General features: G+C 58.4%; 1 protein-coding gene across 4 annotated transcripts in view; it reads right to left on the bottom strand.

The window, feature by feature from the left end:
* MYT1L (myelin transcription factor 1 like) overlaps nucleotides 1-24,974 on the bottom strand; it is a 137,915-nt gene that overhangs the window by 1,937 nt on the left and 111,004 nt on the right. For 3 of the 4 annotated variants that reach the window (XM_040622864.1, XM_040622862.1, XM_008686611.2), the window contains exons 17-19: nucleotides 23,487-23,708; nucleotides 9,653-9,744; nucleotides 2,500-2,603 (exon numbers count right to left, since the gene is read on the bottom strand). In XM_040622864.1, the coding sequence (XP_040478798.1) occupies nucleotides 2,500-2,603; nucleotides 9,653-9,744; nucleotides 23,487-23,708 (418 nt within the window). Of the gene's footprint in view, nucleotides 1-2,493; nucleotides 2,604-9,652; nucleotides 9,745-23,486; nucleotides 23,709-24,974 lie in introns of all 4 variants that reach the window. The other variant, XM_040622863.1, reaches the window with a different exon arrangement.

Below are 24,974 nucleotides of genomic sequence, written 5' to 3'. Positions count from 1 at the left end.
CCCCCCCATGGATGATTCCCTGCTCCTATTAGCCTGCGTGCTGCTTTCTCAGAGAGCCAAGAGACGGGGGAGGAAGGGCTGTTGCTGGGGAGTCGGGCAGACTCCGGGGTGTTTCTGGAAAACAGAAATGACAGTACGTGCTCCAGCAGCAGCTCCTGGACAGATGTGCGCAGTGTTCGCGGTAAGAAGACGTGTGCTATTCCTGCACTTCTGATCTGGTCGGGGGTCCCAACTAAAGTGACCTACCCCAGAAACGTCCTGGATTGCCCTGCCCCCAGGCCCTGCCTCCCTGCCCAAGCTGTGGGAGGGTGGGGCTCACTCCTGCTCCTGCTCTGGCAGGGTCAGAGGAAGAGGAGGAGGCAGGTGCAGTCCTCTCAAATTCTTCCTAGAGCAATCGTGGGTATGGCTGTTGCCCGCAATGCCGCAGTACCAGGCTGGCTCTGGTAGGACATGTCTGTGAAGGGAGGGGCCCACGTGGTTGGATCTGTCCCCATCCTGTAGGAGAACCAGTTTCAGGACCACCGACCTCCCGGCACTTTCCAAGACAAGTCAGGTGGCTACGTGGGCCCTGGCCAAAGGTTAGAAGGCAAAGGAACTCGCAGGGCTGACGGGTAAGGGGGCTACTGCGGCCGCAGCCTCATTTGTCCCTGAGCACTGGGTGGCCGGCCGGAGGCTGCCGATCGGCAGGAATGCTCTGCTGCCGAGCGGACACCAGGTCCAGACGGCTCCCGCGCTGCCGCGTTCTATGCTGCCTGTCCTTCATGACCTGCCTACCCCCTCCTGCCCCAGGAACCGCAGGGCTCAGCGTCTTCCCATCACTTGAAGACGCTGGCCTTCCAGGGAAGAGGAGCCGCCGAGGGACATCCGCCAGGACAATGAGGATACGCAGCAGCGCCGGAGGTGAGCGGACGCCTGCAGGAGCACATCTTCACGCCGGATGTCAAAAAGCCCCGCGTGGTCTGTGGCGGCCCACACGGGGACAAAAGGACCAGTGAGGGGTGACAGGAGCATGTGGCCCGGGGCCCCCGGGGAAGCTCGGGTCTGGGGGCGTGGCCTCTCGCCCTCGTCGCTGCACTGGCTCCGCCGCCGGCCCCCTTCCCAGGGCGGGAGAGCTCTGCCGAACGTGGGACAAGTGTGTTTTGCTGGAACGGGGTGTCCAGCCGGCTGCGGCTCACCACCCTGAGCAGAAGAGCGGCGCCGAGTCCCCCGGGCGGCTAGAGCGCGCACAGGCCGTCACCCTCGTGAGCAGAATGGAAGTCAGGGCAGGTGTTTTCACCGGGTCTGGTTAAGTGAGTCACTGCTGATGTGGGGGCTCGCGGGCGTTTGTGTGGCCCCGGAGTCCTCTCGGGGCCAGCACCTCCTATGGACCTCCGGCCAGGGGCTGATGACAGCCATGCATTTGGGTAAATGCTACAGAAACCTCCCACCTGTTCCAGGCAAGCCTTGGCCATGTGAGAGTGCCGACCCAGGGCCCGGAGCACAGCCGGACGAGGCTGTTACGGGCGAGGAGGCTGGGATGAGAGCAACCCCACCGAACGGTCGGGCGCAGGGAGAGAATGCCTGCCCATTGTGCTTCCCTCTCACAGGTACCCATGGGGTCCCTTTTGGGTGTTCTGGTGGGGACATCTCCCTGGAGATGCGGTGCCACCGCGGACAGAACCAGCCCACAGCAGAACTGCGACCACTACCTGAGACTGAGCCAGACCCGGACCCTACCAGCCCCGCTGTCGCTGCCAGGAAGGGTCTGCAGGGATGGAGGGCATGGAGCCCCGCTTTCTTCCAGGATGGAGGTGCCTCGCCTTACCTGTGATGGCAGCGCAAGGAGGGCCCAGTCCCAGAACCCACACGGCCCCGGGACTCCGGGCTTCTCTGGGAGAGGTGGCAGGGCATGTGGGGCGCTGTGTGGGACTCAGGACAGGAGGCTCTGAGCTGCGGCAGCTTGGCTGTCCACCTTGGCTTAGCCAGAGGAGTCCCCGCATGTGTAACACGAGAGTGAAGACGCTTACCTGCTGGGCTACGTGAGCGTGCAGTGGGACTACGCACCACAGCCCCACAGCCAGGCACCCAGTAGGTGCTCCCTCCCTCCCTCCTGTCACTGGGCACCTGGGCCTGGGACATGCATGAGTCTGCAGCCTTCCACCCCCACAGCCTTCCAGACCCCGGGGCCAGGCTGCCCATCCCTGGGGACTGTGAGCCCTTTCTAGCGCAGTGACCACAGGCATTAGGGCCTGCCGTGTCCTGGGAGGAAAGCAGCTCATCTGCAGGGCCAGGTGACCCTCTGTTTGCAGCACTGTTTGCACAAGGCATTTCACTAAAGCCTGCACAGACGGGAGCCAGGTGGCCAGTGGCCATGGTCGCCAGGGCAAGCAGGAGGCAAGATGCAGGGGGTGGGGGGGACAAGGAGCAAAAGGAAGGGGGAGCATGCACCCCGAGGCCTACCGCTGGCATGTCCCTGGGGCCAGCGCGTGCGGCTAAAATTGAGGGCTCAAAAACTGTTACCTGAGTTCTCAGTTTAATCATGTCGGCCTCCATCTGGGAGTTGGACTCATTGAGCTCCTTGATCTCTTCGTCTAACTGTTTGATTTCTTCATCATTTTCTATGCCTGCACGGGCGACAGGACTCTGTTAAAGCTATCGCACGTGAAGAGGGAGTTAGAATTTTGACTTTTCTTTGTTCTTTTTGTATCTGGAACTGAATTTGCTAGAAAAATATACTCTTGGATTTAAAAAAAAAATAGTGACAGTTCACGTGTCCATCCATCCTTCCCGTGGCCGTCCTCGCAATCACGGCAAAGAAAACCAGCCGAGCGCACACAGATCCCTCCCCACCGCACGCCAGCGTGATGTCTCCCAGGACGGCCCGCCCCAGCTGCCGCCACCCCCGACCCGGCTCAGAGCGGCTCCATCCTGGAGGCAGGTGACCTGCTCCAGCCCATCACCTGCCTCCTTGGTCTGTTCCCTGTCTGTCTGTCTGTCTGGGAGGATGTGCCAGGCTGTGCAGACGCACCCAGAAACGACGCACCTGCCCTTGAGAGGCCCTGCACCGCAGCCCACAGGCGACCGAACCCCCTGACACCGCGAGTGCTCAGGGCTGCCGCCCGCCCGTGCTCCAAGGAAGACCTGTGGTGGTGGAGGCAGACTCCGGGGGTCTTCTGAAGGGCTCCCTACACAGAGAATATTTAACTGATGCAAACAACTCCTCCCTTTGATGCAGAAAATGCGCCTCCACTGACAAGGGCGGGGAGGTGGCAGTCCCGCGTGTGCCCTAGGGGCTGTGCCCTGGGGGCCTCGCCTGGCGCCCGGGCTGGTGGCTGGCAGTGGAACGCGCCAGGGTGGGAAAGATCCAGACCCTTTGTCATTCTGGCCATTGGGTCTCCCGCGGCTGAATGTCCTTTGGGGAAGAAGAGCAGGACGCTGGCGGACCATCACCCTTGACAACCGGGACACGGGTCATAGGGCACAGAAGGGGAAGCTCATACAAAACCACAGGAAGGCACGGAGCCCAGGCCTTGGGGGCCCCGGGGCAAATGGGCTTCTCCGGGTCTGCAGACAGAAGGGGCGCGGCCACCTGGGAGGGAAGGCCGGAGACACCGACTCTGTAGAGGCCCGGTGAGCGGGTCCTTCCTCCCTAATCTCCTCCCACAGGCCCTCCTGAGGACATGCGGATCCTGGGCCCGCGAGGCTTCCCCACCCTCCCACCTACAGGGACCGACCGCGGCTCACCGACCCCAAGCCTGGGTCTCACTCACGGCCCCAGCCCCGCCACGGAGGCCCTGGGCACACGTTCCCGGCCCGCGTGTCACGGGGTCCCCAGCAACGCAGGTCGCCGTCAGATGCATCACCGAAAGCAGTTCACAGCTCCCAGGAAATCCTTCCAGCGATGACCTGTACCCTTTCTCGGGGGCGGGCTGTTAGGTTCCCCCCCTTTCCCACATGAGACCAGACTTCTGTGGCAAATTCCACAGTCAGGACTTCGGCTGAGTGAGTTCCTGCACTAACACTCGGCAGGAGACTTGGCCGGGGACGTGGCTGATGTAATTACTGGACACCCAGGGCCTAAGAATGCTGATTTGTAAGCCCTTTTGTCCTCTCACTGTTCCTTCAAGCTGCAAACAGCCCAAGTGCGGACATTTCCCGTGCGAACGGGGCTGCGGCGGCCTCCACATGACGGCCCTCCGTGCCTGGAGCTGTGCTGTGATCGAGGGTTTCTGTTCAGATTCACATCCTATTTCTTCGGTGCTTTAGGTCTGAACAACCTTAAAACCTCTCTCCTTGCGGCCGTGTGCGAGAGTTCCCGCAGAACACAGGAACGACGTCAGCACGGGGTGCGATCTCGGTTTCTGCAGGCGCGGGCAGACTGGCTGTTTCCACCCACCCCCTGAGGTCTGGCTGTGTGTCCAGAGTCACGCGACGTTGAAAGACCCCGTTATTCGCTCAGAAGCTCTGGTCTCTGGGCCCTTGCAGTGAGGGGCATGTTTCTCCCCAGGTTCCCTCTGGGAATGGCTCCTAACCTCTCCACCCTGTACGGATGCACTTCCGCAGAGGAAAAGCAATCAACAAACAAAAGAACAGGTTTCTTATGTCCATTAGATAGGAATTGTAATTTTTTAATTTATATAAGGTGGCTAACCGTGTCAAAGAGTAGACCTGCTGCATTTTGAGAAGGTCACCACTGTGGTGGACCCCGCACTGGACGGCTGTGTAGCTCGTCCATGGACCCTCCGCGTCCACTGTGGACCCTCAGCGGCATTCGAGCGAGACGTTTGATTTTGGTCACTTCCTGATAGGGAGAGTGATAAACGCTCCATGCACCTGCCAGCTCCCAACATCGAGACAGCACATTCCCCCGGAGAGTGTAGGGGTGGAATTCTAAACAAAACAACTCGTTTTGGGACAGGCCGTTGCCAGATCACCACGTTATCATAAAGACCAGAGAACCTTGGGGGAAACAGCGGGCCTAAGAACTGCAATGAGATCATCTTAATTGGCTTGTTAGAAGCACTCTATCCATGGCAGCTGATATAAACTGAAGCATATAGAACACCTTTGTCCTGGGCCTGGATTCTGGCCAATGCACGCTTAGAAGAAGTTTGATAAGGCTCTGAGAAGAGCATGTGGTCTCCCAGAGAATATGGCTGAAATCTTGGAGGGCCATTTTACTGATCTGATTTTTACAAAAGAGTGTCCAACCACGACGACTTTCTATTTAGCTTTCATGGGAAACCAACATCTAAGCAGAGGCAGAGATCACACAACCTGGGATAGATATTTCCCGAAGGCTGGACGCATTTCTGCACCGTCCTGGTGAGGGTTTGAGAAGTCGGGGGGCTGCAGCCTGGGATCTGAAACATGATGGACCTGGGGTCTAAATCTGTGTCTTCCCACTTCAGAGGTCTGTGATGAGTAATGTTCTTAGTCCTTCTAAACCTGCAATTCCTCCATGGCAAAGTGTCGCTCCCTGACACAGCCATAGTAAGAGATAACTTGATCGACATAAGACGCCTGACTCAGTGAGATTTGCCAAGTGGTGGCTAGAAAGGACCGTTGAACATCAGCTGTTGCCTGAGAAGCCAGAGACCCCCGAGCATCCGTGGGCTCCGCGCTTACCTGCCTGAAAAGTGGCACGGGCTGGTTTTGTCCTGCTGACCCAGTGCTGCAAGCTGACAAACCATTAAAAGGAAAAGAAAGAGCAAAAATGTGGTATGTGGTCTAGCACAGTGGGCCTCGTTTTTTGTTGAATTAAAGAATTAAAAACAAAAAGTTCCTTTTTATAAGTCTTCAAGTTGACCTCTAAATTTCTTATTCTAAGTTTAAATAACTCCATACATACATGTGTGCGTGTATATGTGTGTGTTATATATATCTGGAATTGTATGCTGCAGAGTACCTTAAACATATGTCCATCAAAACCTGGACAAAATGTTCAGTTCATAAGATCTATGAGAGACGTCCACTGTGTAGACCGACTGGCAGATCCCGGGTCATCACCAGACCAGTCTGCAGGTCAGATCAACTTCCTGAGGGAAGTCATTTCAGGTCCATTAAAAGTATAGCAAGGGTCCCCGTGACGACCTGCCCATCTCTGACTTTCCATCTAGGACTGCTGGACAGATGGATGGGTGAGCATCAGAGGTCTGGCCTCCAGGAAACAGGAACAGTGTGCCTGCCATGTCTCCCCCTGACGCGCTCGTGCCCTGCCCTCGGCCTCCTGGGCTGCACCCCCCGAGCCCAGCCATCCAGGCCTCCCCTGTTGGGTGCCGGCCAACGCTTGGGCCCAACTCCGAGCAGCCTTTCTCCCACGAAGATGGGGCGAGTGGCACAGCATGAGGGGCAGGGAGGGAGCTGGCAGGAGACGGACGGATTCTCGGTCCCCTGGATTCAGGAGAGAGTCAAGAGGAATTTGAGTCTGGAAACGAATTTCCTTAAAGCCATCTATGTGTACCTGCCCCTAGGACACCCTGAGGGCCCCAGGGCTCGCAGGATGCCCATGCTGGAGAGGGGAGAGCACCAGACCTGGGAGCACAGGCCGGGGTGCAGTGGGGACAGCGACCGTGCCCCGGGAAGCCCGTGCCTTGGCCTGCTTGTTGAGGCCCGTGTCTCCGGGCGACACCCACAACCCCTCGTGGAGCCCTCCCCTCGAGGCAGGCTAAGCTAGAGCTAAATGTCTGTAGCTACCTGCTGCAGGTGAGACCGCTGCCGGCAGCAGGGCCAACAGAGGGTCGCCCGCAGCCTCCTTGTGCAACAGAGGTCACAGCTCCTTCCCTCAGCTTCCTGTCTTCTATGATCATAAAGGAAAGGAAAAGGAGGGGTTGGTTATCTCATTTTCTTCTCTCCTTGGCAAAAACTAACAGAAAACCAACACAGAGCCAGGGCCAGCAGGGCCGCAGGTGGTGATGCCGGCGGGCAGGCAGGGGCAGCAGGGGGCTTCTGAGAGGCGGCCACGGTAACTTGTCCCACACCGGCTGCTTGGGAGCTCGCTCAGTGGGAGACAGAAATCACAGTGGCCTTGGTGGGAAGAGATCAGAGCAGACTCTTCTCTAAGCTTGAAGAACAAAACGAGGAGGAGGAAGGAGGGAAGGACGGACAAGGGATTTCGGAGCCGGAAAGGGCTTCGAGGACACTCAGAACAGCTCCTTTCCAAGCAGGTGCACACTTGAGAGAAAGAGCGGGAGCCCAGTGCAGGAGCGGCTTTGCTGAGTCAGCTCCACCAACGTCAGGGTGGTCTCCTTGAGGTCTTGGCGCCCCGTGCAGGCCAGGGTGCGGAGGGATGGGAGCTTCCGGACACGTTTGTTACGGAAGTGTAAAAGCAGAAGGTAAGATTTTACGCTCACGATATTCAAGGAGAGAGAGAGAGGGAGTGGGGGCAACACCAGAGCCAGAGCTGATTCTGAAGGACGGGCACAGGTGCTGAGGAGAGCGGGGTGCTCATGCCCCGTCCCCCAAGGAGCAGCAGTGCGCTGCCTGTGAGTTAGCCACACGGGGTGCGGGTGATGCCTGACTGTCTGCGTTCCGCGCCACAGCCTTGGCACAGAAAGAAGTGGACTCCGGGCTTCGTAAGAAGGACTCGTCTTGGCACAAAGACTGTCTGCACAGACGAGGAAGGACAGGCTGCAGTCTGGGCCCCGGGCTCGGGAAGACCCACTTGGACCAGCTTCCACAGCTCGTGCTCTGGGGGACGTGAGCTTCCTGGCCTGTGCCCACAGCGCAGGGAGCCAGGCTCCTGCCCCCACCCTGGAATCAGGCCTCCCGTGTCCAGGCGCAGACTGCTGGGCCACGGAGAGGACTCTGGATCCCGCTGCCCCTCGGAAAAGACGTAGCCCTTTGACGCCCTGAGACAGATGCCCTGCGACTTCCTGCCCGGGGAACAGCCGTCCTCCGGGCTTGCGGATCCGTGCGTGTTTCCTTTCCTTTCCTGCTCTGCGCTGCCAGCCCAGTGCGCGGCTGCCTCCTTCACTAACAATCAGAAGCCGACAAAGCAGACCACTGGCCTCCGTTCTGCTTGACCACAGGGTCTTCTGGGGGGACAGGCCACGCGGGGTGTTTTGGAAAGTGTCAGTGGCGGTTTCTTCCCGGTGATGAGCGCTGCCCCGCGATGCCTGAGAGGAGGGACTGGTGGGCCTGACGTCTCACAGCAGCCTCAGGCCTGGGGGCGACCAAGCGGGTCCCAGAACGTCTGGGAGATGGGTCTCTGGCACGCAGCGCCTGTCAAGCAGGAGCGGGGAGGCTGGCGCCCACGCCTGCGAGATGCAAACATTGTGACCCTGGCCGTCTTCTGGTCTGTGGCCGGCCACGCATTAAGGACAGTACAGTGCAGGCCACGTACAGAGTCCCCGAGCTGTTACCAGACCTGTTGTGAACAGTCAGGTGACCGGCGGGGGCCGAGGGGCCCTGGCCCGCCTGGCCTTCCCTCCGGGGGAGGCCGCCTCAGGTAGAGCCTCAGCGCAGGAGGCCAGGGTCCCTGGGGCCAGGGCCGTGGCACGCAGCTCTTGGGATGGGTCCAGGGACTTTGCCCAGGCGTGACCCACGTCCTGCAGTGCTCGGCACTCTGAGGAGCCCACAGTGAGGGAGGTCTCTGCCCTGGACCTCTGCCGCCCCAGCTCCACAGTCGGCCCGGCTCCGCATCAGCCCCCTGCTCACAAAGTCCTCCGAGCATTGAGGAGGGGGCCCAGCTCCTGGCCTCCAAGGCCACAGTTTGATGACAGCTTGCAGATTGCACTCCGCTCAGTAGCCCCTGGGGTGACGTCCTACGGAGTTCCCACCAACACCGAGTTAGTGGCTCCCACCTGCCCGGCTCTGCTCACGTTCACCGGCCCGTCAATGTGTGAGCTTGTGTTACGTGTATTTCTGCTTGAAGACACTTCCTTAATGCACAGTGTTGATTCATGAACTCTGACCTCACGGCCAACAGCGCACGACTCGGCGTGGATGGGGCTCACCTAACACACCGGTGTCCCCTCGGGTGCCTCACAGCCCTCGTGCAGGGAGCACTCGTTCGAGCCATGCGTGGGGACCTTTCGCGCAGAAATCATCAACAAAAGCCACAAAAATTGGAAAATGTCCCATTTAGGAAAACTATGGAAAGGACCCTGTTACCGGGTGAGCATGGCCTGTCCCCTCAGCCAGCAGACCGACAGTGCTTCCTCCCTGCCACGTCCCCAGTGACCATGAACACACCACGAGTATTGACTTTGGGGCCCCAGAGGAACTTTGGCGGCAGGTGGGTTCACAAGGACGAAGCTGGGGCCCCGGCCCTCCCGGGGGACCCCTCCACTCCATGCCCCAGGTGCCCACAGGCCCTTAGAGGGAGACGGTGCTCGGGAGTGGTCAGACTGTCCGCCAGCTGGGAAGCTGAGCGCAGAGGGACAGGAGTGCTGTCCCGGACTCGGCCCCTGCAGGAGGGCCTGGAAGCAGAAGCACAACGTGGGGGGAGGGGAGGTGCTGGGGTTCTGGGGAGAAAATCACTGGGACTGTTAGGGATCCCAGCAAGTTTGGGGATGCCCCCCTCCTCCCACTGAGCGCACTGGCTTCTCAGATGTGGCCGGAATAATCCTGCCCGAGCTTTCGAAGCAGAGGCTCTGCAGCCTTGGGGCTCAGGGCAGGCGGAGCTGGGTCCGGGCACCCGTCCCAAGCAGCCCCGGGGAGGGGTGCTCACCGTTGCTGGCCCGCTGTCGGATGGTCAGCATCTGCTCTCCTGACAGCTTCGCCTTCTTCATGGCTGACGTGGCTCGTGGGCACCCCGACAAGCTGGGGACAAGACACAAGATGGCATTAGTTACGGGTCTTGGAAGAGCCCCTAGCCCCGCAGAGAGGAGTCAGAAACGAGGCACGTCGCCGAGTCATTTCATCAGACTGGCTGCCGGCAAAGGGCTTTGTGCAAACGGAAACGAGCCATAGTGTGGACACCGTGTGGCCCTCTCCCTGCACACGAGGGTGGCTGTGTCTGCCCTGGCTTCAGGGACAGTTCTGGGCCGACACATGGCAGAGCTGGGCCTCAGCGGGAGTCACAGCAGCAGGGCTCTGGGGCCGGAGAGGACGCCCCCTTCACCACATGCCTCCTGGGGCTGTTCGGGGTTCTATCTGACTTTAGAAAACTTCCTTATTATGGAAGGTGTCAAACTTACACAAGGCCTGAATTCAGATTTAATTATTAACATACAAATGTAGGAAGATCTCACCCCAGACCCAATTGTTCTGGGTCACGACACATCGGCCCCTCTGGCCGCTCCTGCCCCGGCCCACCTCCAGTTGATTATTGGGGGTGTGGTGATGGGTAGTAAGGAGGGCACGTATTGCATGGAGCACTGGGTGTTATATGCAACTAATGAATCATCGAACTTTACATCAGAAACCAGGGATGTACTGTATGGTGACTAACATAATATAGTAAAAAACATTAAAAAAAAAAAAGGAGGGCACGTATTGCATGGTGCACTGGGTGTTATATGCAAATAATGAATCATGGAACATTGCATCAACAACTGGGGATGTACTGTATGGTGACTAATATACCAAGATCTCACTTGAATGTTTAAACCTGTTTGCCGCTGACATCGAATGTGCGGGCTCTCCGCAAACGTCCGCGCCGCCCCTGGCGTTGCTAACTCTGGGTGCCCTTAGGGAGCACGTGCTCTGCGCCTGGAAATGGGTCCATGCGTCTGAGAGCGGTCTTCCCAGGACACCTCCCCTCTCCTTCGTGCTGTGTGTGCATGGAGCACGACTCTCCATCCTGAGCACCTTACACCTGCCCCTGGGGCTCAGCCCTCGCCCGGCCACCAGCTGAGGGCACCCCCAGGGCCCCCGGATACACGCGCACACGGCTGTATGTCCAGGATTCCATGTGTGCTTACGTCATACATGCATCTCACCCGTATTTCGGTGCAGGTGGCCCCTGTTGGCAGCACGGTGATGCCGTTAGCGCCGATCTGTATCTGTATCCGTCCAACACCCGATGACAGTGTGGGTTACGTGGTTATTAGCAATACCCAGTGTTGTCTACGTTACTGTGAATATCTTCACACAGACTTTCTCACGCAGTTCACACTGATGTCCATGTTGTCTCTGATAAGCCGTGGGTGAGACGACTGTACTTGGTGGCTGCACCAGAGGATCTGGGAGATGCTGGGTTATCTCCGTCTCCGCTGCTCTTCCGGGCACCGTGTGGCTGTGAACCGTGTTTGCTGGTGGTGTTTCTAGATTTATGGGCGTGAGTCTCCAGGGAAGATGCCAGGATGCAGAGGTCTCTGGGCCCCTGATGGCACGGTGGGTGGGGGACAGGAGGCGCCGAGGGGCCCCAGGGGTTAGGTCATCTCCTGGGGGACTTGGCGCTGTCACCCGGCCTCATGGATGCTCCTTGCCCAGGTTCTGTCACCGTAGTGACCTGTGATGGTCCCTTCATAGGTCAAGACCTCCGCCTGGCTCCTGCCTGCTCAGCCCACCGTGGACGGACCGCTGCCCACCCTGGAGAAGGTCCACCAGCTTCTTGAGAGCAGAGTGCTCATGGCCTCTGTGACACAGGTCCCTCTCCCCCTCCTCTGTCCACCACCACCGTCTTCTCTGGATGCTGTGCCCGATGTCGGCAGATGCGGTTTGCTGGTGTCTGAGTCCGATCCCCAACCCTGCTGTTGCCAAGCAGGCCCGGCCTGTCTGCGGTCCCTGGCTCCCAGGAGGGCGCCCGGGGGACCCGGCCAGTTTGCATCCAGGTGTCATTCCCTATCCGCGCTCATCGGGGCTGTTGCGTGGACGCCATCTCCTTGCCAGCCCAGTCTGCTGCTCCTGTACGCTCAGCTTCTCCCCGCCCGAGTTCTCTGCCCTGAGAAGAAGGTGGTCAGAACGAAGGGAGGCCGCAGGGCGTGGTGCGCAGCAGTGAAGGGGCAGGGGCAGTAAATCAAAGCTAGTGGAGTAGATGCACTCAGGTCCTTCCGTGGATGCCTAGAGCGCTGGTCCCAGGCCTGGGCACAGCAGGTTCAAACACAGACTCCCAGAGCACACAGACGTGCAGAACCTGACGGACCTTCCCTCGCTTCTCTGTTTTCAGGAAACAAAAGGGCCAGCTGGGGCTGCAGATGCTGGTTTCATTCCAGGAGACGTCCCCTGAAGCTGGGACACCGAATTGGGGCACAGACAGGCCCACGGAGCCACGTGCTTTGTTCAAGCACGACTGCCCGCACGCAGGGACTGCACGGTCCCCCTGGGTCCAGCTTGGAAGTGTCCCCTGGCACTGGCCTGGGTGCAGGGCAGGCTGTGTGCATCGGGGTGGCTTGTGCCAATGTCGCGTCATGGTGTGCTGGCTCCTGGGGGCCCAGACGGCTGGAGGACTCGGGAAATGTCCCACGCCTGTCCCCTTCGAGGAGTGGACCCCGAGCGCTCAGTGTTTTTCCATCGGGGACCCAGAGGCCATTATGGAAGCTCCTCTAATTAGAACTGCATTGCTCCGAGTGGGGATCTGGAAAGTCACAGAATTCTTAGTTCGGGTTCCTCTGGGCACCAAATGGCTAACCCACGGCCCCTGCAGCTTGCATCCCTGAGACGTCCAGCCCCAGTGGCAGCACAGCAAGGCCAGCGTGGGCTCCAGGCAAGTGCTTCAGAGGGAGGGGGAGGCAGACGTTTGATCAGGACACCAGCCCCACAAGGACCCCCTTCAGGAGAATCTCCCAGCTGAAAAGAGCTAAATAAGTGAACGTTTCCGGGAGGTGTGGTTATAAAGACGTGGAGGCAGGGAGGCTCGTCCACGGGAGGAGCACAAGTTGGCTTGCGAGCGAGTGGGCACGTGCAGTCCGAAGGCTGTTCGCAGCCCAGGGAGCGGCTGGGCCAGGGCATTCAGAGGTGCAGGACTCGGATGGAGGGCGCAAGGTGGTGTCGGTGGCTCAGCCCCTCACCCGGAGGACACACCCAGGTGCAGACAGCCTCTTTCAAGCCAAGTTTTACACCTTGACAGTTTATTTTACTATTTCTGCCTCCCCTTGCTATTACGACCCTCTAACCATGCAACCTCTCACTTGCAAGAGAGGCGGCCCAGTCCGCGCAGCTGGGCCTACAGCAGACGCCTGCTGAGCGACTCCGAGGCACAGCCCCACCTGCTTCTGCACGCCCGCTCCTGAGGACCAGGCTGGGCCTGGTGGCCAGACGCTGACACCACGGGTGCTGAGCCCTGCCGTGAGCTTGCTTCCCGGCACCCCAGGCTTTCAAGACCCCCAGCCCAGAGTGTGTGGGGGACGGGCCGACACTGGGACACTGCCCGTGGGGAAGGCTGGCCGCACTGGCGGGAGGCTCACCCTGCAGGACGGCCTGGGGACAGCGTCCTGCACCCTGGCCTCCAGCACCCCGGCAGTGCCCGAGGAGGGCTTCAAGTGCTGGCTCTGCGGCTGTGGGAACCTTGCCCTGTCCACTTGCTCTGGTTCCACGGTGGAGCCTTCTGGAACCTCAGCCGCTGGAGATGGGAGCCACTGAGCCTCTCCGGACGACTGAGGTCTGCAGCCCTCGGCCTGCGGCCTGGGATGGTTCTGCTCTCTCTGTGCTGGTCGTCTTTTTTCTGCTCCTGTCTTCTCCCACCTGCTGGAGACTCCCGTTAGCCGGCTGGCAAGCCCCATGGATTCTTTCTCTAGTTTTTAAAAATTGTCTTCTTTCCTCATTTTGTAATTTAACAGAGATTGCCTCAACTTTACACTCTAACCTTCTAACTGAAATTTTTATTTCACTTGTCTTTGTTTTAAAGAGATCTTTCTTGTTCTCTTGATTTTTCTTGGATTGAAGAGAGTTAAGTCATACTGTTCTGTTTATTCTCCTTTTCCACCTGATGACAAATTTAAAAAATTCTCTTTCCAGAAATGTCAGTTTTCTCTGAGCTTTTCTTTCTGTTTTGAAGTCTGTTCTGCTTCCCTTAAATGGCTGGTCATCCTTGGCTGTTCATTCCCATCTCCCGAGTATCGCCCACTGAGGCCTGTCTCGGGGTCCTGCAGATTTTTGGGGGGCCTCCCCTCCTGTCTGGAGGTTGTAGGGGACACACACAGGCTGAGGCTGTGGCCACAGCAGCTTGGGAGCCGGAGGCGGAAGGCCTGACCCTGCCCTGGGCATTCCTACCTCCTACACACCGGGGTCCGCGGTGTGGAGCGTCCCTTACCCGGGCGAGGGGGTGCGAGGCCGGGTGTCTGGAGCCCCGCTCTCCTTACAGACATTCCCACCTCCTGCTCTGTTTGCGAGGCTGCCCTGAATCCTGCCGTCGGGTCCTGGGGTCCGCGAGCCGCATGCTCACACCTGGCTTCCACCCCCCTCGCGTCCATCCGGCACCTCCGTCCGTCTGCCCCCTCAGAGCCGGACCCGAGCCCTGCGTCCCCCAACACCTCAGCTCCCAGGATGCCGTGCAGGTGATGGAACACTCTTTGCCGTCTACATTTTTATTATTTTTATTTCGTGGGTTTATAAAAGGAAAGCAGTTCGTTTCAGTAGAGTTTTGAGATTAGTTGGAGATAAATGTGTTTTCAGGCTGTGGACCGGGATTTCCAGAGACACGGCTGCTGTCATGGGGCGCAGGGCGATACGTCCGTCATCCGCGCCGAGGTCGCCTTCGTCTCCCCTCCCTGTGGTCAGGGCGGCAGGGAGCCCGGCTGCTCTTCCTCCTCAGGGATGACTCCGGCCGGGGCCCGGGCGGGGCGTGGCCCCAGGAGGACTCTCGGTCCAGGGGACAGACTGAGAGACAGCAGCCCCTGGCCCCTCATCAGTGCAGGAGCCCCTGAGAGGACACTCCGAGTGTCCGGTGAAGGAGCAGCAGGGTGGGCCCGGGATGTGACGGCCTGTTTACCTGACAAGGAACTTGACCCTCGCTGAGCCCGCTTGGGTTTTGTGCTGAGGCAGGTCATCCAAGCAGACAGTGAGGACTTGGTTTCTCTTGTTGTCTCTCCCGCTGCTTCAGAGCTAACTGCAGCGTTACTCATCGCCATGGGCCAGTTGTCCCCCCAGGAAGACACGTCCATGGCCCAGCTCCCAGAACCTGTGAGGAGGACCCTATTTGGAGAGGGGGTCTCTGCAGATGTGATTAGGCTGAGACAAAGGCATGTGGGCCCAGTGACCTCTGCTGCAGGGACGGCACCCTCGGCCCCCAGCCTCGTGCGTCGAGCGGCCACACTGGTGCGGGGTGGCTGCAGGCCCGGCACGTCTGCCATGGGGGTCCGTGATGGCCGGCCCACCGCTGGCAGTGGCACAGACTGTCGGAGGAGTGCAAGGAGTGTGGGTGACTCTGCAGAGCGAGCGCGAACCTCCTCCCTGGGGGCTCCGGGGCGCCTGCGGGCTGTGAGCCCCGAGTGCGGGAGCCAGGGCCGCCAGCCAGCACCAGTGCCGAGCACACAGCACCTGCTGCCTCCGCAAACCTTCCAGCGCGAACATCAGGAAAAGCCTTCCGTATCTCACAGGCAAGGTGTTTCGGAGACGCCGAATCCCAGTGGCAGCAAGAACCGCGTACATCCATGGGTGCTGAGGAGGGAGAGGCATGGGACAGCAGGGCTGAGTGGGGGTGTCCTGGAGACCCCAGCTCCGGCAGAGGCAGGAGCTAAAGACGACCCAGAGAGACATCCGTGAGCACGAGTGGCCGCCAGCCAGCCCGCGGCTCCCTCTCAGGTGGTCCCGGCGCCTTTGCCGAGGACGGAACTGTGCAGAGTACCGGGAGAAAGCTAGCGGGACGCAGGGGCACAGCGGGGCGAGGACGCCTCAGGGGCTGCTCCCTGGCCTGGGAAGTACCCCTCGGAGAGAGCAGGCAGCAGAGGCTGGACCGCAGGCTGAGTTCTCGCCTCATGGTGGAGGAAGGACGGAAATCCGCACAGTCACAGAAAACACGCAGAAAACACGCAGACCTGTAGAATCCGTATGACACAATCACATTGTAATAACTGCCGTCTTCCTGGGGCGCCTGGGTGGCTTTTAGCCGGTGAAGCGTCTGCCTTCAGCTCAGGTCTTGATCCCAGGGTCCTGGGATGGAGTCCCGCATCCGGCTCTCTGCTCAGTGGGGAGCCTGCTTCTCCCTCTCCCTCTGCCCCTCCTCCTGCTCGATATCTCGCTCTCAAATAAATGAATATATCTTTAAAAAAATTGCTCTATTCCTGAAAACCTACGATTTGCTTACGAATCGAGGGCTGATCAGAACTGACTGAGGGTGGGAAGTTCTGCCGCGCCCACTGACTGTACGCCCTGAGGTCTTGGTGCTGTGTGCGCGTGTGCGCGTGTGCGCGTGTGCGCGTGTGTGCGTGAGTGTGGTTCAGTCTCTTCATCTGTTTATTGGAGATAAAAATGAGTTTGTAATATCAATATGTTTGCTTGTTCATTGGTCTTCCCTATACAATTATAACAGGCTATATGTTCCTCGAGGCAGAGACTGTGTAAAAATTTTTATTTCTCTAAAGATACTAGCACAAAATAATCTGTTTGTGGGAGTTCCTTTAAGGCGGCTCTGGAGTTCCTGCCCTGTGCCCGCGCCATGGTGAAGCCCTCCCTGGGTGGGGGGGGCGCACGGAGCACACGGGTGCTCCTGTGTCCAGGCGATGCCGCGTACAACTCAGTCCTGGACACGGGGGAGCGTCTCCTGCCACCTCAGGTAGTCGGAGGCCACACGGAGAGGGGGCCTCCAGCGCCGAGAACCCCTAGCCAACAGCCGGCACAAACACGGGGCCTGAGTCCTGGAGCCTCAAGGACCTGAATTCTGCCAAGACCCTGAATGAGTTTGAGGCGGATGGCGAGCTCCAGAGGGGGACGCACATGTTGACGCCTTGCTCTCAGCCTGCTGAGACCCCAGCAGAGGCCCACCTGGGCCAGGACGTGAGTGAGCAGAGGTAGAAGCCGGGCGTGGTTGAAGCCTGGGGCTTGCGGTACTTTGCAGAACCAGAGCCCGCTGGCTGCTGGTCAGGACAGCCTGACGTGTACGTGGGCCTCCAACAGCCGCTGGGTGCCTGTCGGCCCCCCGGGGCAGAAAGATGAGGTGCGGGTGTGACACGGGTCCAGGAGGAAAGCTCCTGTGACAATGAGACCAGGCCGCCAGGCCGAGGCCCCCCCCAACCTCCCCCAGCGAACTCCACACTGCACGCCCCTGCTGCCTCAGGCCAAGGAGGGTGAGTGGAGGCGACCTTCACCTTCGAGCTCTTCGTGGGGTCTTTGGGGGGTCACGGTTTGAGGCAGATGTTGGATTTCTCCCTCCCAAATGTTTCCCGTCAAATATTGAAACAGGGAGATTAAAATACAGGGTCACACAACTGAGGGGTTTTAGAGGCAGTGGTCAGCACAGGGCCATGCAGAGGGGACCAGCCCCATGGGGCACGTCTGCACTGGGCCCGTCGGCAGCCACCTGTAACGGGTGGTGAATTCAAGTCCCCAGAAGGCTTTGTCATGCGGTTAGGGAGTCAGTAAGGCCAACTGCCTCGGACACAGCTCTGAGGACGACGGCGACCTGGGAGGCAGTGAGTGCTCAGGAGTTAGACTCAAATTTCACCATGGGCTCTCTCCTTCTAGGGGTGCGTGTTGGAGGGGGGGTGTGCGGACAGCTCTTGTCAAGGGCACGGGCCCCGCAGCCCCACATGTGTCCCCCGCAAAGGAGCAGAACTATGTCCTCAGCAAGATCTCGTTGCATCCCCTCTACTTGGGGAGTTCCAGTCCCCCACAAAGGACAGTCCTTCTGCAGGGAGGGAGCTGCCTGCCAGGCCTCCTCTGGCAACAAGACAAATCTGGGTCCAGCGAACAGGCCACGAACGAAGCACAGAGACGTCTTCCCACAGACGGGGCCACCTGCTGAGATGACCACTGGGTGACCCAAGGGGAGTGGGGACCCGGCTCCCTTCCCAGAAACAGGCGCCCAGCAAATCTCCATCCAGCGTGCCCTCTGGCCTTGGATGAACATTTCCACCCCCTTCTAGGGCAGCGACTCCTTCTAGAGAGGGGCCACCCGAGCCCTCTACCCCTCCTTCTCTGGTAAAGAAATCTGGAATTTAGAAGCCCTCTCTTCTTGTGTTGTAAAGGGAAGCACAATGCGTGCAATCTGCTTTTGTGACAGAAAATGGCCATGACCGGCCATGACCTCCCAGTTTCCTCGCCTCTTGTAGCCGGCAGCAGAAGCCAGGGGAGAGGGCTCAGAGAGGGTGGGCAGGGTTACCAGGGGGCCGCACAGAGTCCAGAGGGGGTGTTCCTGGGGCAGCGAGGCCCCGGGTTTATCCACGCTTGGATCATGATTGGTAGACCCACAGATTTCCTGAAGCCGTGGCATTTGGATTTGTCATCAGAGGCTAGAGTGCAGAGCACCTGGACGCTCCTTGAGGGTCCTCTGTGCATTCGTGTGGCCTGGGGGGGAGGGGCAAGGTCTCAGCTGTGAGAGGACTCACTGCAGGGGCGGATGTCTCCATGGTGGGCCCAGGACGTGGGGGGGGGCGGGAGAGGTCTGCCCCACTCTGCTTCCCCTCTGCCTGGAGAAGAGCAGGTGATGCCCCCAGGAGGCCCAAAGGCAGCCTACTGGGCAAGTGAGTCACAGTGCTCTTCCCGATGCCTCCCCAAGTCCCCGTATCGTGGGCGTCCGGGCTGGGTGTTGCAGGGGTATACAGGTGGTCCATGAGTGACACCCGCCGGACAGGCTTTTCTCCTTACGGGCCGTGTGCCCAGGGGAGAGCCTCTTGCCTTCTTGGTGCTGGTTGTCTGATCTCTAAATTCGGGACCACACAGATCTCAGGGTGCTGTAGTTCAGTGATTATGTATGTGTTTGTAAACAAACTATGGCTTCTCAACACCCGAGGGAAGCAGGATAACACAGAGTCTTGGGCTTACAAAGACTCCATCTCCCCCACATCCAAAGGTGGACTACATCTCCCAGCATCCCTTGCATTTGGTGATGCTGTGCCCTGGGTCTACCTGTGGGGCGGGTGGGAAGGAAGTGGTAGTGCTCCCCCAGAGACCAGTGAGATGACTGATCTCAAAAGTGACTCACGGAGTCAGTACTCAGGACGGTGACTTATTTTTAATGCGATTCTCTTGGAAGCAACAGGCAAAATGAACATCTGGAAAAAGGCGGGCTGCCCGTTTGTGGTGGGCTGTAAGGAAACTGAAAATAAAGTAAATCAGGTTGTAGGGTGTGGGTGGGAACGTTTAAGAGGGTCTAGGACATGATCTTTTTGAAAAAAAAAATTCATTTTGGTCAATCCCAATGAAAGACTTAGTTCTAAGACTATTAATTTTCCAAGGTAGGCATTAGTGACTGGTTTTGTGGTCTCTTCCTAATCTTACCAGCAGGGCAGTGAGATGGAGGTGATGGGAGGGCGGTGGGCTCTGTGTTGCGCCCACATTCAAAGAAGCAGTTGCGAGAGCTAAGGACCGCCCCCTCCCCCCCAGCCTGCGGCTGCCTCCTGCACCTGTGCCCCAGGCGGGGTAGGGGGACCCTGGTGGAGCACTCCCCCTCTGCCCTGCCCTTCCACCTAAGGCCTCTCGCTCCTGGACTGTGGTCTAGAGCCTGCTGCCGCAGGACTTTTCCCCTGCTGAAGCACTCCCACTTGGAGGGGGCCAGGCTGCTCCGTCTGCACTGAGTGAACAGAGGGGTCCTTCCTATTTACACTGATGTGTGGAGGCATTTCTTAAATGCTGGTATGTGGGGCCCAAGCGAGGTGCTGTGGGTGTGCAGGAACCAGGAAATGGTCCCATGGATAGAAATCTTTGCAACAGAGCAGGACAGACCCTGAAGGGCAGGGACCGCTGGGCTCAGAGAGGGAAGGGGGGCTTGTGTCACCAGGTCCCTAAATACGCCGAGGGTTGAGGGGAGGCCGCACAGCTCAGAGGAGGAGGCCTGGATGGCAGGAGGCAGGCCACCTGGGTGTGAGTCCTGCTCTGTCACTGACACACTGCACGCAGTCACGTCTCTCGTCTGGCCTGAGTTCTAGTCTTTCACACGGTGGTGCCCATGTCTCTGGGCTCCCGCAGATGCTCAGAGAGTTAACACAGGAGGGTGCGTTCAACGTTGCAGGTGCACGCACAGTGAGCCCCACACATGCTGAAGGATGAGGAGGCCTTTTCGGGGCAGAGGGGGAGGTGGAGGGAAGAATATATTAGGGAGGTGAGAAATGCGTGGATGAGGAGAGAACAGTGCTCAGCAGCGGGCTGGGGGGAGGGGACGGTCCTGGAGACGCAGCCGGGTCGAGGGACGGGCGGGCGCAGGCTGGGCAGTGGGGTGCCCCTGCCCTGTCAGCTGGTCCCTCCCAGCTCTCTGCCCGTCCCCCCCACACTCTTAGTGACCCCCACGACCCAGTGTTTCCCCAGGGCTGCACCAGGCTGCTGCCCGCCTTGCTTTCTCATGCCCTACTGGCTGCTCCCCGGGTGGCTGGTGGACAGGCACTGGGTCCTGTGGGCCCTCCCAGGGCCCGTGTGCTGCCCACCCACTGCCTACTCACCCCCTCTCTGTAGCAGCTTCTCGGACCCACCTGCCCCAACCCCTGGCCCGGGCTCTGACCTCCCCCAAGCTCTGCCCACCCGTCTGCCCAGCTCTTCAGTGTCTTTCTGTCCCTGGCTTTTTCCTTTCTGATAAAAGGCTGCACCTCCCACCCCAGCCCTTGGGGGATACTGTCTGCCCCACCCCGAATCTCTCCTACCTCCAGCCATATCCTCGCTCGCCCCTTTGACACCTGCCCTCTGCCCTCTGGCCTATCCCAGGTGGGTTTGGGTCACCAGGTCCCCTTGCCTAGCAGTCCCCGACTGGGTTTTCTGGAGCCCTCTGCACAGCCCCCAGGAGGCGCGTGTGGCCACTGGACGGGCCTCACTGCTGCTGCTTCGGGCAACAGCATTCGCTCTGCTCTCGGCCGGCCTTAGAAGTGAGGATGTGGAGCAGCCCCGGTGGGGAGAATCGGTCACTCCCGAACACTCGAGAAGTATTCCCCTATCATGGAGAGCATGAGTTATAAAAATGTGCTGTGTAATCAGAAAACAAAACTCTATTTTCCTTATTATTGGAGTGTTAGAAACACAGTCCAATAGAACTTTGATTTATATGAAAAGTATCTTGTTTTGAATGACTTATTTTTCATTTGAAACACTGCTTTTTAAGGAAGACCCAGCCAATCTTTAAGATAAAATAAGGCATTTTCTAGTCCTTTCCAGGGGCTCTGCCCAGGATACGGACTGGAGCCCCCCACCTTCCCCTACAGGGTAGAGAGTGCAGCCCCCAGCCTCCAAGGAACAAAACAAACAGAACGGTTTCACAGCCAGTGTGGACAGCAGGCATGCAGAGGTGGTGTGGCTCCGACTGTCCTTGTCCCCGGCTGACCTGCGGCCGTGACCTCCCTGAGGAGAAAACTGGGGACAGCGGCTTGGTGGGCCTGACGGCTCCAGACCTGTGTTGCTTCATCTACTGTTTACATCCTTTACCACCCGACAAGCTGTCACAGTTTGGGGGAAAGAGGAATAATAGGAAATTTCTGGGTCGGTGGAGTCTTCCCTTCCGATTCTAAACTCACTTTGTTTCCACAGCCTGGGGATCATAGGAAGAGTCCTGCATCTCAGAGCACTAATGGGGTCTTCCCAGGAGCCCTTCCTAACTGAGGCCTTACACGTTTGGGAGGACCACGGCCCGTGGCTCCAAGGGACGGATGTCTGCACCCTTGGCCGTGTTCTTGCCCCCGACGACTGTTCTCACACCCTCAGGGAATCACGGTTTGCCCGCCCAACGACATAAACGAAAACAGTAGGATGTGGTTCAGCCATATAAGGAGGACATTCCGAAACCCGCCACACACGGGGGGACACCATGCTCAGTGAGATGAGCAGACACCAAAGGACACACTGCAGGACCCTACTCACTGGAGGTCCCGGAGGGTCTCCGATGTGCAGAAGCAGAGAGTGGAGGGGGGGCGCCAGGCGCTGGGGGAGGAAGTGGGAGCGAGGGTTTATGGGGACACAGCATCAGTTTGGGAGATGGATGGGGGTGCTGCACAACACGGTGAGTGACCTCAGGGTCACTGAGCTGCGCACCCCAAAACAGTTAAGATGGGAAGATGTGTTTTTTACCACAACGGAAGCAAAATGCAGTCAGCTCTGCTCACAGTGCTGTTCGTCCCCTTTCCCCACGGACCCCCTGGCCTGTTTTCCTTCACACACAGTCAGACCCTACAAGAGATGGGGCTCCATCACCCGACACCCATGGGCTCGGAGCCTTGCCTGCAGGCACGTTGACGTAGACGTTCACAGCTCTCTGATTCAGCTTCTCAGTCAAAGGAAACATCGGTCTGTGTAGCCCTGCCACCAAAGGCTGTGCCTCTGACTCGAGCGCCCTCTGAACGCCCTCCCAGGTCCCCCCTCCCAGGTCCCGTGCGGGCAGGAGCTTGGGGCCAAGACCAGAGCCTCAGGCTCATGCAGCACAGCTGGTGGCCCCCGTGTGGGACAGGTGTCATGGGTCACATCCAGGGACCTCTGAGGCTCCCAGGGGCCTGGGCAAAGAGGTAGCCTTCCTGGCCCTGGGGGCAGGTGACAAACCCCGGGGCTCGGGGTCAGTGTCTGTACACCAGGACCTGGGCCGTCCCAGGACTAGCAGTGTGGTCCACTCGAGCACAGACAGGGCGCTGTGTGTGCCCTGAGCACGCAAAGCTACGAGGGCTGCGGGGGCCCCTCTGTTCACGGGCAATCTCTCTCACGGAAGACACCAGGGCTGCTGGCCTTGAGCTGTAAGCCGAGAGATCAGGTCAGGGAAAGGAATTCGTGGTTCCTCTTTAGGCTCACTGATCCCGCCTGAGATCTCTACCTCAACAGGAATTTCTTGAACAATTAAAAATTAACCTTCCTTTCAAGGAACATTTCAAGGCTCAGTGCCATATTCCTGATCTTCCCATGACCCCTGGTTTGCAAACTGACTTTTGTTCATTCTGTGCTGGACATGGCTTTGCTGTGTTTCTCCCCCAGCCTGGTTTCCTGGCAGCTGGGGACACCATGCCCAACTGACTCCACTGGCCTCTGTGATTTGTCTACACTGCCCACCCTAACCCTTCCATGGGGAGCCACCGAGTGCCCTTTGATTCAACAGACGGACAGGCTTCTTCTGCTAAGACAATTGAACTGCATATATTTCTTCTAAAAGTAAGCAAGTAAAAATTAATGGGCTGACTGGCTCTTCTGGAAATTTCCTGATACATTTTCGGCCCAGGCATGCAGCATGAGGCCCCGTGCCAAATACCATCTTCCTTCCCCATGTGGGGCCTGCCTGCCATCTTTCGCCAAAGGAATAAACCTACAGATACTCGTATGTGTGCAGAATTCCAGCCTGCTTCTCTCTGTGGATCCTGACCCAAGACTTCCAAGGGCCTCTGTCCTGACTCTGGGATGGGAATGAGATTTGCTTCTCAAACACACTCAAGGGTCTTCCTCTTTACGCCGGGACGGGTCATGAGTTTGGTAGCAGTGTTCCACCTTCTCTTTCTAAATGGGGGTGTCGAGTTAGGAGCTGATGGACACTCCTGGCAGGGCTGCCCGGGCAGGGCGCCAGGACAGGGGCCACTCACCTCCGGTGTGTGAGGAAGCTGCCGCTGACGTGCCCCGACCCGTCACAGCCCGGCGTGGGACACGACATGCCCTCCGTCTTGACCGACTTCCAGGAGAACTGCGAGCCATTGAGGTACCCATCCTTCTGTCTCTTGGCGGCCAAGGGGCACCCCGACGCGCTGCGATGGGAGGCGTACTTCCCGGTTATGTGGCCCTGGCCGTCACACCCGGGAACGGGACACCTGAGGAGCAGCAGAGACACACTCTGTGGTCTTGGTGCCATATACCTGGTGGCCCCTCCCGCGAAGTCAAAATGACCTGGCTCCAAGGAAAACCCTCACGCTCTACTCCAGGAAAGAAAGAGAGAAAAATCTCTGCGAGCACCACCTAGTGGCGAGCCGAGGGATCTCCTGTCGTGGGAATGCCTGGAACCTGGAAGAGAGGGCTGTTTGGGGCAGGACGTGTGCACGGGGTGAGCAGTGCTGCACACCAGCACATGAAAAAGAATTCGTTCCTTGTAGCAAGTGCGGTGCAGGTGTCTGTTTAAAAGACACCACTTTTGGACAGAATCACGGCTTTTATGGTGGAAGAATGCAAAGTCAAGGAGAAATTGCAGGATTATTCTTTATAGTTTTATAAACCCGAGGTTTTCTCAAGAGCTGAAAACATTGGTTTGCTTGGCCGTGTTCTCCAGAGGCCATCAGATAGCCTCCAGCCACAGAGGGTTTGAAGCAGGAGACATAGTATTTAACACAGTCTCCTGGAGAGTGCTGGTACATGGTACCCCACCAGCACATTTGGGGGAATAAAGGGGAAACTCGTTGATGGGCGCTAAAGGTCAATGGTAGGCTAATCCCTGCTTCTGAAACCTCCCCCCATGGGCTACCTGCCGAGGGGCCGAGGATGTACAACCCCAAGAGCCAACGGATGTGTCAAAGAAGGTGGGTGTGATCAGTGCTCCTCACGGGCCCCAGACTGGTGGGTTCTGCATTTTCTTTTCAATGGCAAAGTTTACATTCTACAAAATTGATAGTACCCGTTTACTTTGTTAAGGTTTATTTATTTTAATACTTCTTATTTTAATTAATTTTTATTTTGTTTTAATCAAAAAATTTTCTCCAAAGACACTGAGATTAACGTTTCAGGGAGACAACGCCAGGTTTCTTTTAGGGAGTTTCGGGACCTGGGTTCTGGGGATCAGTTTGGGTCAAACGGCTGAGCGGGCAGCCGGGCTGAGGAGCTTGCCCATGTGCTGGAAGCCCATAGCACCCACTGCTCTCACGGCCTGCCTGAGAGCAAGGCAGACAGCAGCCACACGATTGAAAAGCCAGAATGTCGGCCAGTGTTGGCTTTCAGTGTTACAGCGGATACCTTCGTCGACGTTCGTGAAACTGCCTCTCCAGTCAGTGAACTGCTTTTTCCACCCAGGGTTAGGGGGAAGCGTCCGGGGTCCACCCAGGGCTAGGGGGAGGCGTCCGGGGTCCACCCAGGGCCAGGGGAGGCGTCCG

The sequence above is a fragment of the Ursus maritimus genome, unplaced genomic scaffold, assembly GCF_017311325.1.
Source record: "Ursus maritimus isolate PB19 unplaced genomic scaffold, ASM1731132v1 scaffold_6, whole genome shotgun sequence".
Taxonomy (NCBI): Eukaryota; Metazoa; Chordata; class Mammalia; order Carnivora; family Ursidae; genus Ursus; species Ursus maritimus.
The sequence above is the reverse complement of the archived record's forward strand: the minus strand, read 5'-3'. Positions and strand labels throughout refer to the sequence as shown.